The 12,065-nt window shown below is 42.0% G+C and overlaps 1 protein-coding gene across 5 annotated transcripts in view; it reads left to right on the forward strand.

The window, feature by feature from the left end:
• Positions 1 to 12,065, forward strand: part of UNC13B (unc-13 homolog B) — a 191,792-nt gene that overhangs the window by 97,865 nt on the left and 81,862 nt on the right. For 4 of the 5 annotated variants that reach the window (XM_086770217.1, XM_086770216.1, XM_086770214.1 and 1 more), the window contains 2 exons: positions 4,309 to 4,355; positions 10,712 to 10,790. In XM_086770217.1, coding sequence (XP_086626343.1) covers positions 4,309 to 4,355; positions 10,712 to 10,790 — 126 coding nt within the window. Of the gene's footprint in view, positions 1 to 4,308; positions 4,356 to 10,711; positions 10,796 to 12,065 lie in introns of all 5 variants that reach the window. The other variant, XM_086770213.1, reaches the window with a different exon arrangement.

Here is a 12,065-nt window from a genome sequence, read left to right on the forward strand (position 1 = left end):
TTTGCAGGTTTAATAATAAAGCATGGTGTTTGAAAACAAGTTAGGATGATTTACAAAATAAATAAGTCATTATTTATTTTTTCTTATCTTTTAAAATAAAACAGCTTTGTGTGTTTTACATCTGTTTTTTGTCTAAGAGGATAATGTGCTAGATACAGTATTTAAATGTGATGGAAAGTTACATTGTTAGAGAGCCTTTTATGTGGAGACATGGATTTATATGGAGAGAGCTGACAGATCTGGGGATGTTCTTCCTTTTCCTTATGCTGCTCCAGGCTTGGTGATTTTTTTCCTTCTTTTTTTTTTATTTTTTTTTTTATTTTGATGCCTCTCTGTCCATTTTATGGACTTTTTCTTCTACAGAAATATGTAATTGTTTCTTCTGTCCATTGAAACATCTTCCTGTGTATGAGATAAATTGCAAAATTCACATATTGCAGCTTGCTTAAAGAACTTCTCAAGTCACTTGTAGGCTTAGCTGCTGCTTTCCCTGAGTAAGCAAAACTCCGGTTGGTTTCCTTTTTAGGCTTCACTAAATGTTGCCTTCCCTATGACTGTGCGTTAAATGATCCCATCTGTTAACTTATTTAATCCAGAGTATTAAATTTATGCTACTCTGTCACTGGCATTATTTTGTGAACTGGTTCTTGGTTGATAAGAAACTAATTACTCAGAGATGACCTTTCAGCTACTAATTGCAGCATGCTTTGCTGTGAGTGAATATACTGCATTAGTAGGGATGATAAATGCTTTCCTGGCTGAATGTATTTTTTGGACAGCGAGTGTAAAACTGTTGTCCGTCAGCATCAGAAATAAAAAAAAGTTGAATAGAGATGTTATGGGCTGTTTTCTTTACATGATTGCTTCTCCATCTTTTCAGTGCTGCTTTATGTGCTTAATGGAGATTTAAAAAATAGAAATTCAGATTCAGACTGGTCTGGCTGCTTTCAAGGAGAGATCAAGTGACAGAGCTGCGCAGAGAAGTGAAGCATAAGCCAGCAAATCACTTTCTGTGATAAGCCACATCGGATGTCTAGGTGTTAAACGTTTCTACTTTACCTTTGCCCTCCCATTTGTTTTGGGAAGGCTGGTGCTAAAAATTCAGAGTTGTTCTCATCTGCTTGTCATTTCCTCTGCTTGCTCAGGCTCTAAGCAGCCCAGGCTGTCGTCATGGGCTGAACTCAAGCAGATCCATGGCTGGTAACAAGACCTAGAGCAGCTACTGGAGCCCTCCTTTGTCCTCATGTGAGTGCTGCCTTCAGAGGGTGGGAAACTCCCCAGCTGCAGCAAATCCATCTAAACAGCATTGCCATTTGCCTTCATTAAATGAAGAGGAATGTATGAAGTGTTCCTGCCCACAACAGTGGTATAAACTATGGATTACTTTGTTTGACTGGCACTCCCAGAGGTCTCTGGACCCTGTTAACCCTCATGCCAATACTTGTAGTTAATGCAAGTTCTTTGTATTAACTGCATCTCTGGTTCTTTGACTACATATGTCAGTGCAACAAGAGACTACAGAGGACTCCTTGGTGACTGCCAGCCCTCTGCCACTGTGTAATATTGTGCCATTACTTCATACATGAACTGCCCAATTTCCTTCTTTAAAACTGGTTGGGTTTGGTGTCTGCTTCTCCTTTTTAAAGGCTACTAGAGAACTACCACAGTCAGACACCTTCAAATTGTCATCCTCATTTATAGTTAGCCACAGTGCTTATTCAGTAGACAGTAGAACATACTGCATGGAAGTAGCACTGAAAAAGGTTCTTTTTGCTAGAGTACGCAAGCTGTCCTGTTCTCCTGTAGTATTGTATTTATATCCTCATGCTGCTTTTGCCATTGGTATTGCATTGGCTCTTCTACAGTCTCAAGGCATCAGCCTTCGTTTGATGGATGTCAAGTGCTGGTTCTCTCGGTGTTTTCTGAGGGAGAATGCTGCCTGGAGCAAATTACCTCTTTACTTTGCTTTCAGCAGGTGATGACTCCTGTTACCACACAGCCATCACCTGCCTTGCCCCTGCATCAATCTTGTCACATACTGAAAGCTCTTTCTTTTGTTTTGTGCTGTTATAACCAGATGATTTTTAATGTCAACCCTAGAGAAGCTCTTCCTCATGTTTTCTTTTTATTTACATGTCTAAAAGGCTTGGCAAAAGTAATTAAAATAAGTGAACAGAAGTCCAGTTTATCTGGACTGTAGGCAACTTTTACTCAGCGTGTCTCAAAACCTAGGAGATGATGGAGGTTTGTTTCCAGACCGTGCTTTCTGCCTTTCCCTGCATCCACACTTCCAGGTGTTCTCTTTTGACTTCTGGCTGTCTGTAGGAAATGGTTAGGTATCAGCTTTCCCCAGATCTTCTTCCTACGAAAAGAGTTTTTGACAATCTTATGCTCTCCGGGCTGCAACATTGCCCATGCTATTTGTGATCTGTTAATGTCTCAAATACTGGCCACTTATATATAGAGTTTCCCAGATAAACTAATTGAAAAACTTGTTGTACTAATTCATTTTACCAGTAAATGTTGCTACGTTTGTGTTTGCCACTCTCTGTCATTCAGTACAACTGAACCAACCTGTGTCCAGTATAAAACATCATTCCATTTTAAGATTACTTTCTGGCCACAGATCTTCCAAGTGTTCGAAAGCAAATGCAGAGATTTCCTCCCTTGTGTGCTCTGAAGGATCTGGTTGCGTTTGCTTGTTGAAATGTACTGTCTTGACCGGCTCTTGATTCAGATCCCTCTAGAGGGGATGCAGGTTTCAGGCTGAGCAGTTTTGGAAGCACAGTTTGGAATGGAGATCTGTAGAGCGTGGTCCTTCCTGTATAAGCCTGGATCCTGGTGTGCTGCTCTGGCTGTGGGGGGAACGTGCAACTGTGCTAGACCGGGTCTGGGATCCTGCCTTCTCTGCAGGCCTATGTGAACAAGTAGAAAAGCTGGATTGTCCATCCAGTTATGGATAATGTCACGTTGTTCATGCTTGTTTAAAAATAAAATAAAAACTGTATCGTCTTCAGATCTGCCTAGATCTGGAGTTGTAGGACTAACTAACAAAAAGTTTGGACTTTTGCTACTGTACAAGTGGAGACCTCAAATAGAAACTTGTATTCTTTTGTTTTTTCTGCTCTTCTTGGCAGACCTCATCTGTCACCTGTGAGAAGACTGAGGTTGAACAGCTTATCCAAAATACAGGCCAAAATAAATGAGTCTTTCTTTTTGAGCTATAATCTTTTATCTTGCATAAAACTGAAGCTTATTTCCTGACAGATACTCCCTCACTTTGTGATGATTCTCAGTTTTATGGCTGGAAATACTTTGTTTTTCAGTGTGTGCAAGTTGCAGCCTCTTCATATGCTTGACAGACTTGATTATCTGAGGTTGGAGTGTTACCTATTAGCAGTGTGTCTTGCTTACTCCTGTTTGAAACCAGCTTTCCTTTCAGGGAGTGCAAGAGAGCGTATGAACTGTAAGCTGGAACAAAGAGGTTTCCGGTTATAGGTAAACTATTTTCCCCTTATCCAAAACCTTTTGTTTCCTCCAGGTACACTGCAGGTGTTTAATACTCCACAGCTCTAATCAGTCCACTGAAGATTTTCAAAGAAACAAAACATTGCTCTATAAATACACTCCTAGTACAGGCACAAGAACGTGGTTTGAATTAATGAATATGAATCCTCATATTGCAGTCTGTGGTGTTGTCCGTCATACTGTGAGATCTCAGTTCACCTGCAGTAGTCTTGCAAGCGATGGCCCTTGTTTGACACCTCTTGGAAATTAAATATTTGCATTTGATTGATGTGAGCTGCAGTGGGACCTCCCCACTTATGGGGCGAAAGAGTCTTTGCATTTGAGCTCGAACAAAGCTCACAAATGTTTGTACGAAGTTTCATGTTGATCAGTCATTTGTGCATTTTATACAGGTGCTTTTAATTTATAACATCTTCATCATGACCATGTTGATGTGAGTGGTGACCTGTAGTAACAGGAGCTCTACAATAACTCATGCTTTTCTTGGGTTGGAAAAAAAACCCAACTTGGTCTTCGACACTGCCTTTTGAAAGAGAAGATGCACTGAACAGGCTCTTCTGGTCCTGTTTCTAGGTGTTCAATGAAATCGCATACCCTGTCTGTGTCTGTATGACTTGACCTGATGTGTCGGTTGTTGGAGGTGCTTGAATAAATTCCTGTATGCATTTGCCTGCATGCAGTGTGGTCTGTTTTCCTTTCCTCAGAATATAATAATAATTTTTTTTTCTGGTGGTTTCAGAAACTAATTTCATATTGTTCTTTTCCCTTCCCCCATTTAAGGGTCAAGATGAGGCTGATCCATCAAAACCACCGTGGCTCAAAGGAGGGTAAGTGGTGTTTTGAGACCTTGTTTCCCGGTATTTATAATTAGAGTGTACTTTGAGGTCCACAGTTCAACCTAAGTAGAAGCAACACTTCTGATGTTTTTAATGGCTGTTTTCAGGAATAACAAGTGGCCACACCTCACTTAGGGCCAAGCTGCTGCTGTATTTCAGAGTCTCCTCTTAAACAGGTGGTGGTGGGCTGTACAGCTCTTCAAGAGATCTGTGGTTAACAACAAGGATATAGTTGCAATGTGTAATTTGTAACGTAATGGCGGCAAGTACTTAAGACAGTAGTATTAAATAATCCTTACTGAGCACCCCAGAGTGGTCTGAGTGAGATCCTTTTTCCTGAATCAGTCACTGATGGCATCAGAGAAGAGAAAGAGTAGCTCAGAAAGATTGCTGTCTTTTGCTCTTAGAAGAAAAAAGTAGCTTTGGGGAACTATTCTGTCTTTGCAGTGATTTCTGTGGTCATTGCAGTAGTCAAAACTGCAGTAACTCTGGAAATCATTGCAGTTTGTAGTTTTTAAAGCAGTGATCATCATGCCTCTTTTGCACAGGTGAGAGTGCAAGGCTGTGCGTTCTCTCTGCAACACGCTACTCACAGCAAATGACGCAGACAAATTCTGATTGTGTGTCATTTCAGCATGATAGTCTGCATAATAGGCACCAGCATGGTAGCTTCCCTAGACTCCTCTCTGGAAAAAAAAAGACAAAGACACATTTTACAAGCTGCTAGGTTATGTGCCTTGTATGCAATTAGGGTGATACAGTTTGGTACTGCTGCACTCATTAGAAGCTGATGTAGCAGATTTGCCCTGAAATGTCAGCAAGAGGTTGGCTTGCTACACACAAGTTAATTCTTGTACTACTGAAAGAAGCTTCCCTAATAAAATGCAGAGTTAAATCGGAGGCTTCATTATACAGCTTTCTGCTTTTGGAATCATTGTTCTGTGATGTTGGTATTCCCACAAAGCCTCCTCCACACCTGCAGATGCCTGGAGCTGCCTAGCAACCCTGTGCTTTCCTAAGGGGCCTGGGATGTCGCTGAGCAGGCTGCTGGAGAACTGGTAATTAGCAGGAGCAGAAGACAGTGATTTATTCTAACTATAAACAGCACCTTCTCCTGCTTTAACAAGGAGACAGTGTACTGAGTTTATTGGTTTACACACATAAAATGATTTCCCAGCCTGAAAGATGAATACACCTACAGTCCTGAAATTTTGTATATTCAAGGCAAATTTTTTGCTCTAGTCTGTAATTTTTTTTTTCACTTTCTGTGTGAGCTATAGCAAAACAATCTGGCTAATGTAGTTTTGAAAAAAGTTTGGCTTATTCACTGTATCCCCACGTGCAAGGGATTTCCAGAAATGATGGCTGTGGGTGATGAACCTTTAGTTCCACCCTTAGCCTCATTGCAGCTTATTAGCCACAAAGTATATTAAAGCAGTTATGTTTGGAGTTCTTTCATATGAAGATTAGAGAAGTAGTGTCCTTTGAAGGAAGTAATCATCTTCTGTCATTGCAAACCATCTTTGCTTGCTTACATTTTCAAGATTTAATGTAAGCGTCCCTGTGATAATACTTGTATTAAAAGATTGCTTCAAGCTATTTGCACTTTTAGCATAATGCTAAATGTATCTCCCTGTCTGTAATCACTGGCTTTGGAGAGATAGCTTCACAAAAAAGGTACAATTTATATTATGGATCAGTCTCTGGGTGTAAAATCTCATATGTTTATATTTTATTTATTAGTGCAAATCATCTTCTTATACAGAAATGCTATTCAGTCCTCAATACAGCACTCCATAATAATGCTATAATTATTGCATGCATTGCAGAGGTAAGTTACCCTATTACATGTAAAGCTACACTGTGCGTATTTGAGGCACTATCAGTACTTCTGTCTCTGCAAACACTGTAATTTTATTAAGCAAAGTAGAGATTGTGCTTGAATAAAGAGACTGAGGTGGATGAAAGCACAAGGTGAATAATTTCATAAGAATTGTTGCTGAATTTTTAATTTTTTAAAAAAATATGAACAAGCTAAAAGCAGGTCACCTGAGTGTATAACTATCTAGATATTAGGATGCCTCTTTTCAGTGGCAAATACAAGCACCTTTCAAATAGTCTTGTTCTCTGTCAGTCTGGCTTATACCTGGTTCTATCATAAACCTCAGTCTATCATAAATATTTTGCAACAAACCAGGTTGTAACTAGACATGTTTCTCAAGCACAATTACTTGCTTAGGCTCATCTTGAATTTATAAAACCTGTAATTTTAGTGTTTTTCTTTCCTGGACAATGTCAGAGTATCACAATTCTCTTTCAATTGAATTAGGAAAAAATAATAATTGGAAATTGTGTAGAGAAGTGTAAATTCCCAGCTGTACCATTGACTTTCAGCAGGAGCACTGACTGGACTTTCACTTGTGACCATTTTGTTGCATCTTTTCAGCTTTCTGTTTTCCATATGCTTTCATAATTCAAGTGATTTGACACAAATCTTTGACCTAAAACTTACCAGTAAACTCTATAGTGATTTAAATAGTGCTGGAATTCTTGGCATCATCTGGGTAGTCTTTTGTGACACCTATTTTACCCCAAAACAGCGTTGCTAGTATTGGAAAGGGTTTGCAACATTTGGACAACAGATGAAATTCCATGTTTGATCCCAATAAGACTGTACTGAGTTCTGACAATATAAACACTTTTATCCAGATATTTCTTATTTCTTCTTGTGGGTCAGATATTTCTGTTATAAGCCAGAAGGGAAGTTTGTAGTCTAACTCTGGCAAAAAGTTTTTCTGGAATTACCTGTTGGAAATGAGGGTAGCCTCTACTAAAAACACCATGTAGCCTCGCGGAAGGGATTTCCAGCATTGGAAAACTTTGCATTCTTGGCCAAAGATTTCACAGTAACTGCTGTAAATCTCTACCTTTCTCATGTCCAAGTTTGTCTTCCTTTCCCAGCTGTGATGTCTAGTTGTTGCAGCTGACTGTGGGTGGTTTGTGCTGGTCGTACAGGAGTGCAGAGAGCCTTGCACGGTGCTGCAGTGCAAATGTGACTCATGCTGCATGCAGAGCCGACGCAGTTCGCGCGGTTACACGTCAATGCTCACCTTCCCACCAGGCTCATTCAGCCAGCAGCAGCTGTCAACTCATCTGTGGCTCGGACATGTCACCCTCCTACACTCCGTCAAAAAAGTCAATTATACCATTGCAGCACTATGGCATGTTTCTGTATATAACAGACCGCTTCCCTCTTTGACACAGCCTTGTACTACTGTGCCGTGACATCCTTGTCCATCCTAGAGTATGGACTGCCATAAAGTAGGTTTGGTTGTTGTTTGTTTTTTTCCTGAATATTTTTGACATTTGTCTGTATTGAAAGGGGATTTGAGTAGGTCCTGCTTGCCAAGGGGTGCAGGCTACCTCTTGTCACTTACCAGCCTCCCAGTTTTCCTGGCATGTGCAAATCTGTAATGGCAATTTGGTTTTCTAGACTGTTTTAAAGGGTAGCTCCACATGTCTCTTATTGCAGTAAGAACAATTTGACCCATATTCCTTTTTCCTGTAATTGTTTTGTTCTGAAGCATTTCAGCTGGGTGTGGCGTATCAAATCAACATATGCAGGTTAAAAGTGCAAGCCAGCTTTGTCACGCAGCCGACAAAAGGTGTAAACCAGCGTAGTGTGGGATGAAAACGAATGGCTAAGGATAGAGAGGCAGAAGGTTCCTTTACAGTCTCTGTAGTCAAGAAAAAGGCCTCAGGAACCCTATTCTTGGTGTTAGCAAGGCATGAGAGCAACATGGACATGGGGAAGTTGAGTGAGACATGGAAAGGTGCTGTGGGTTTTACCTGGCAGGCTAAGCATTTATTGCAGGGGAGGAGTTATGTTGCAGGCCTGTTCTTCAGTTTGAGATGAATACGACAGGCACAACAGCAGAAAAATGCATGCTCAATTTCCAGCCTTAGTGTTCTGGTTTTGTTTAGTGAGGGGGGGCCTAAAATGGCAGCTTCTGTAGGAAACTGCTAGAAGTTGTTTCCCCTTTGTTCAGTGGACTCGGCCGGGCCTAGGGCGGACCCGCTGCTGGCCAAGACCGAGCCAATTGGTAGCAGAATGTCCCATGATAACGCCTCTACGATAACATATTTAAGAAGAGGAAAACAGGGGAAAAAAAAAGAGGGAGAGAAGATGTGAAGAAGCTGAGCAGGGGCAGAGAGGAGGAGGCACGAGCCTTGTGGGCCTTGCAGCCCTCACCCTCTGGCCTCCCGCCGGGCGGCCGATTGGGCCTGACTCGGCCCAGCCCGGCTGCAAGAAGCGGAGAGGAGAGATGATGTGAATGAGATGTAAAAAGATCCTGAGAGGCATCTGCCAGCCTGTTGTGAATAATTTTTCTTGTGAGAGGAATGGCTGCAGACACCAAGGTCAGTGCAGAAGGAGGGACAGCAGTAACGCTGCTCCCGGCAGAGATTCCCCTGCAGCCCGTGGGGCAGCCCATGGTGAGGCCGGCTGTGCCCCTGCAGCCCATGGAGGCCCACGGAGGAGCAGAGATCCCCCTGCAGCCCGGGGAGGACCCCACGCCGGGGCAGGCGGATACCTGAAGGAGGCTGTGGCCCATGGAGGGCCCGCGCTGGGGCAGCCATTCTGAAGGGACTGCACCCCATGGAAAAACAACCCACGCCGGAGCAGTTTCACAAAGGACTGCAGCCCGTGGGAGGGACCCCACGAAGGAGCAGGGGGGGAGTGTGAGGAGTTCTTCTCCTGATGACAAAGCAGCGGCATGAAATAACGTGTGATGAACTGACCACAACCCCCATTCCCTCTCCCCCCCTGTGCAACATGGGGGAGGAGAAGGTAGAGATAATGTTAAGCTTGGGAAGAGGGAGGCGTGCAGGGAGGTTATCCTGTTCTCTGTCTCATTCTCCTGCTGTTTTTAGTAATAAATGAATAATTTTCTCCACGTCGAGTCTGTTTTGCCTGTAACGGTAATGGTAAGGATTTCTCCCCATCCTTATCTCAAACCTCGAGCCGTTTTTCCTATATCATCTCCCCCTATTCTCTCGGAGGGTGGAGGGAGTGAAAGAGAGACTGCGTAGTCTGGTCCCTATCGGGGCTGAACTACGACACTTAGCAAAAAGCATTATCCTAAGGCCTTACAGATGAATGCAGTTGATTTACTGGAGGCTTTTAAGCTGAGTTAACAGACCTTCAAGCACAGGTTTGTATCCATGTGGTGTTACCAGTGAATGACAGGATGCAAATACAATTATCCAGGCTGGTCTCATTGGAAAGGAGGCAAGTTATAGTGTTTTATTTCAGCAGGCTCTGAGTGTTGCTTGGCCCTTTTGCCTCATCACCAGTTCCATCAACAAATGGCAGCTCTTGTGTGTAGAGGTCTGCATGGCTTGAAACATGTGGACCATGAATTGTCCCTTTTATAGAAACAAAAATAATCTCCTTTCTCCTCAGATGTGAGGTTTTTTCTATTAATTATATGGACCTCGAGAGCCAGGATGAAGTATGTTCTACCCTAGAATGAGATGATGGGTAGCGGCCTCCTGCCCCTGGGCTGATCTGTTTTGATGTGCTCCCTCCCAGCCACCAACACCAGGCAGGAACGTCTGGATTGTTGCATGTGAAGTGGATAAACACTTAATTGTTTTTAGCATTAACTTTACGCTTTCTTAAGTATAATTGTCTGGCTAATTTTGTTTCCTCCAGTGAGGGATCCTCGTCCTCACCCCCTGAATCCTAAATTAATTAAATGGAAAGAAAGGGGATGAGACAGACTGCAGACAAGATGTTTTCAAGTTTCCAGAGCGTTTCCTGCTGTGATGCTCAATGCCAAGAGTAAACTATAAACTGAGCTCTCCCTAGGGAACAAAAGATAATTCTGAAAGCAGGGGCCTGTGGCTCAGTTGCCACAGACTAAGCTACATGAGAGTTACTGCTGCAGAGCTCTGGTTCTGTGGTTGGGTAAGTGTTTTTGCCAAATCTGCGCCCCACAGAAGTGGTGGGGATAAGGCTGCCTTCACCCATCATGCTGGCAGCAGTGACTCTGAAACCCTGGGTGCTCTGCAAGCATGTGCCTAGCCTACTCTAAGCAAGCTCAGACCTCAGAACTAAAAATGGGAAAATAACCTTTTTTCAGTGTGTTAACAATGTTTGTTTATTATTATGTTGCATTTGCAGTGAACTGATTCTTCCTGTTATTATTGACTATGATATTAGCAAGGAGACTGATGATTTAAGGAAGCTTTTTTGGTCATCTCTTTAATGTCTCTCACTGCTGGTGAAATTGTTTATCTTTTTTTTTTCTTTTTTTTTTTTTTTCCCCCTCCTAAATTTCTAGGCCTGCAGGTGGTCTCTATGGCATTGATAGCATGCCTGATCTACGCAAAAAAAAGCCAATTCCACTTGTCAGTGATCTGGTAAGAGATTTGTTTTTCTTCTGCCACACATTTCATTAGTGCAAGTGGCTTTACTTTTTACATATGTTAATGTTCAGTGTCACTTCAGAAAGCTGAAGATTTCCTGTTTTGTAAGTTATTTCTTACACTAAATTGTTAGGAGTTGTGCTTGGAAAAATCTCAGTGAGAATGAGCTACAGTTTTGTAGACAGTTTCATTAATTTGGCAGAACGATGGTATTTTTCATGTTCTTTTTTTCTTTTTATTCTGCACAGAATGTTTGATTCTTTTTAGGCCTGCATTATTTTAAAATGTTTTTCTAAAAATCACATACCTGAGGGAAAGTTGTAATGTCCATGTGATATTTGGCAGCTTACCAGAATGCTGGAATTTCAGAGGGTAGATAGATGAGCATATGTGCTTGGATTTTTAAAGCAATTTGCAATATTGCCAGAAGGCTTCTGCATTGAGGAAGCACAAGAGCCAAGCGAGTAATGGGGACAAGTTTTGCTTGCTTGTGTGATACGGTGAAATAAGGCTTCTGCAGGACAAACGGTTTTCTGTTGGCTGTGTTCAGTACACGTAGCGATTTCATACTTGGGAGAAATGCTGTAACAGCTGAAAGACTGAAGTTTCTTTGTCCTGTAATTCCTGTCAAAAGTTGCATGCAGTTCTCTCTGCCAGCTTATCCATGGGAAGCTGAATATGTATCTTACTAACTACTTGTATCTTAAATCTTCGCAATAATGGCATTAACTTGTGTTACTTCCTTTGTATGCTTTCATTCTCTCTCTCTACAGGCCATGGTAAGTAGAGCTAAAGACTATCCACTAAGTCTTCACCAGAAACAAAAATTATTTTACCTTATTCTCCCTCCACTTTTTTGCTTTTTATTTTGAACCTGCAGTATTGCAGTGCATGTTTATCCAGCACTCCGTCCTGCTCCATCACTGATGGAATGAACTTTTTCAGACTATCTTCAAAAAGCATAAAGCAGAGCATAAATGGAAATTTCTGGTACAGTTTGATGATTTCAAAGCAGATGTTCCTAGCTTTAATTTCCTTCGCTGCCTTCATCTAACTGGAGCAGCTTGCTGAAGGAATCCTTTGTATGCCAGTGTGAGGTGCTGCAAATGCACTGCCCTGTGCTGTCCAAGGCTGCAGAACCTAATGTTGCCATGGTGCAAAACAGGCAATTTTGAAGGGAAAATGCTGTTCATTGTGTTCAGTGATGGCCAGTGAACGTGATGCACCAGCACATTCAATCCTGTACTCCCAACCCGCTCTGTCCTTTTT

Source organism: Chlamydotis macqueenii, chromosome Z, assembly GCF_036417535.1.
Source record: "Chlamydotis macqueenii isolate bChlMac1 chromosome Z, bChlMac1.mat, whole genome shotgun sequence".
Taxonomy (NCBI): Eukaryota; Metazoa; Chordata; class Aves; order Otidiformes; family Otididae; genus Chlamydotis; species Chlamydotis macqueenii.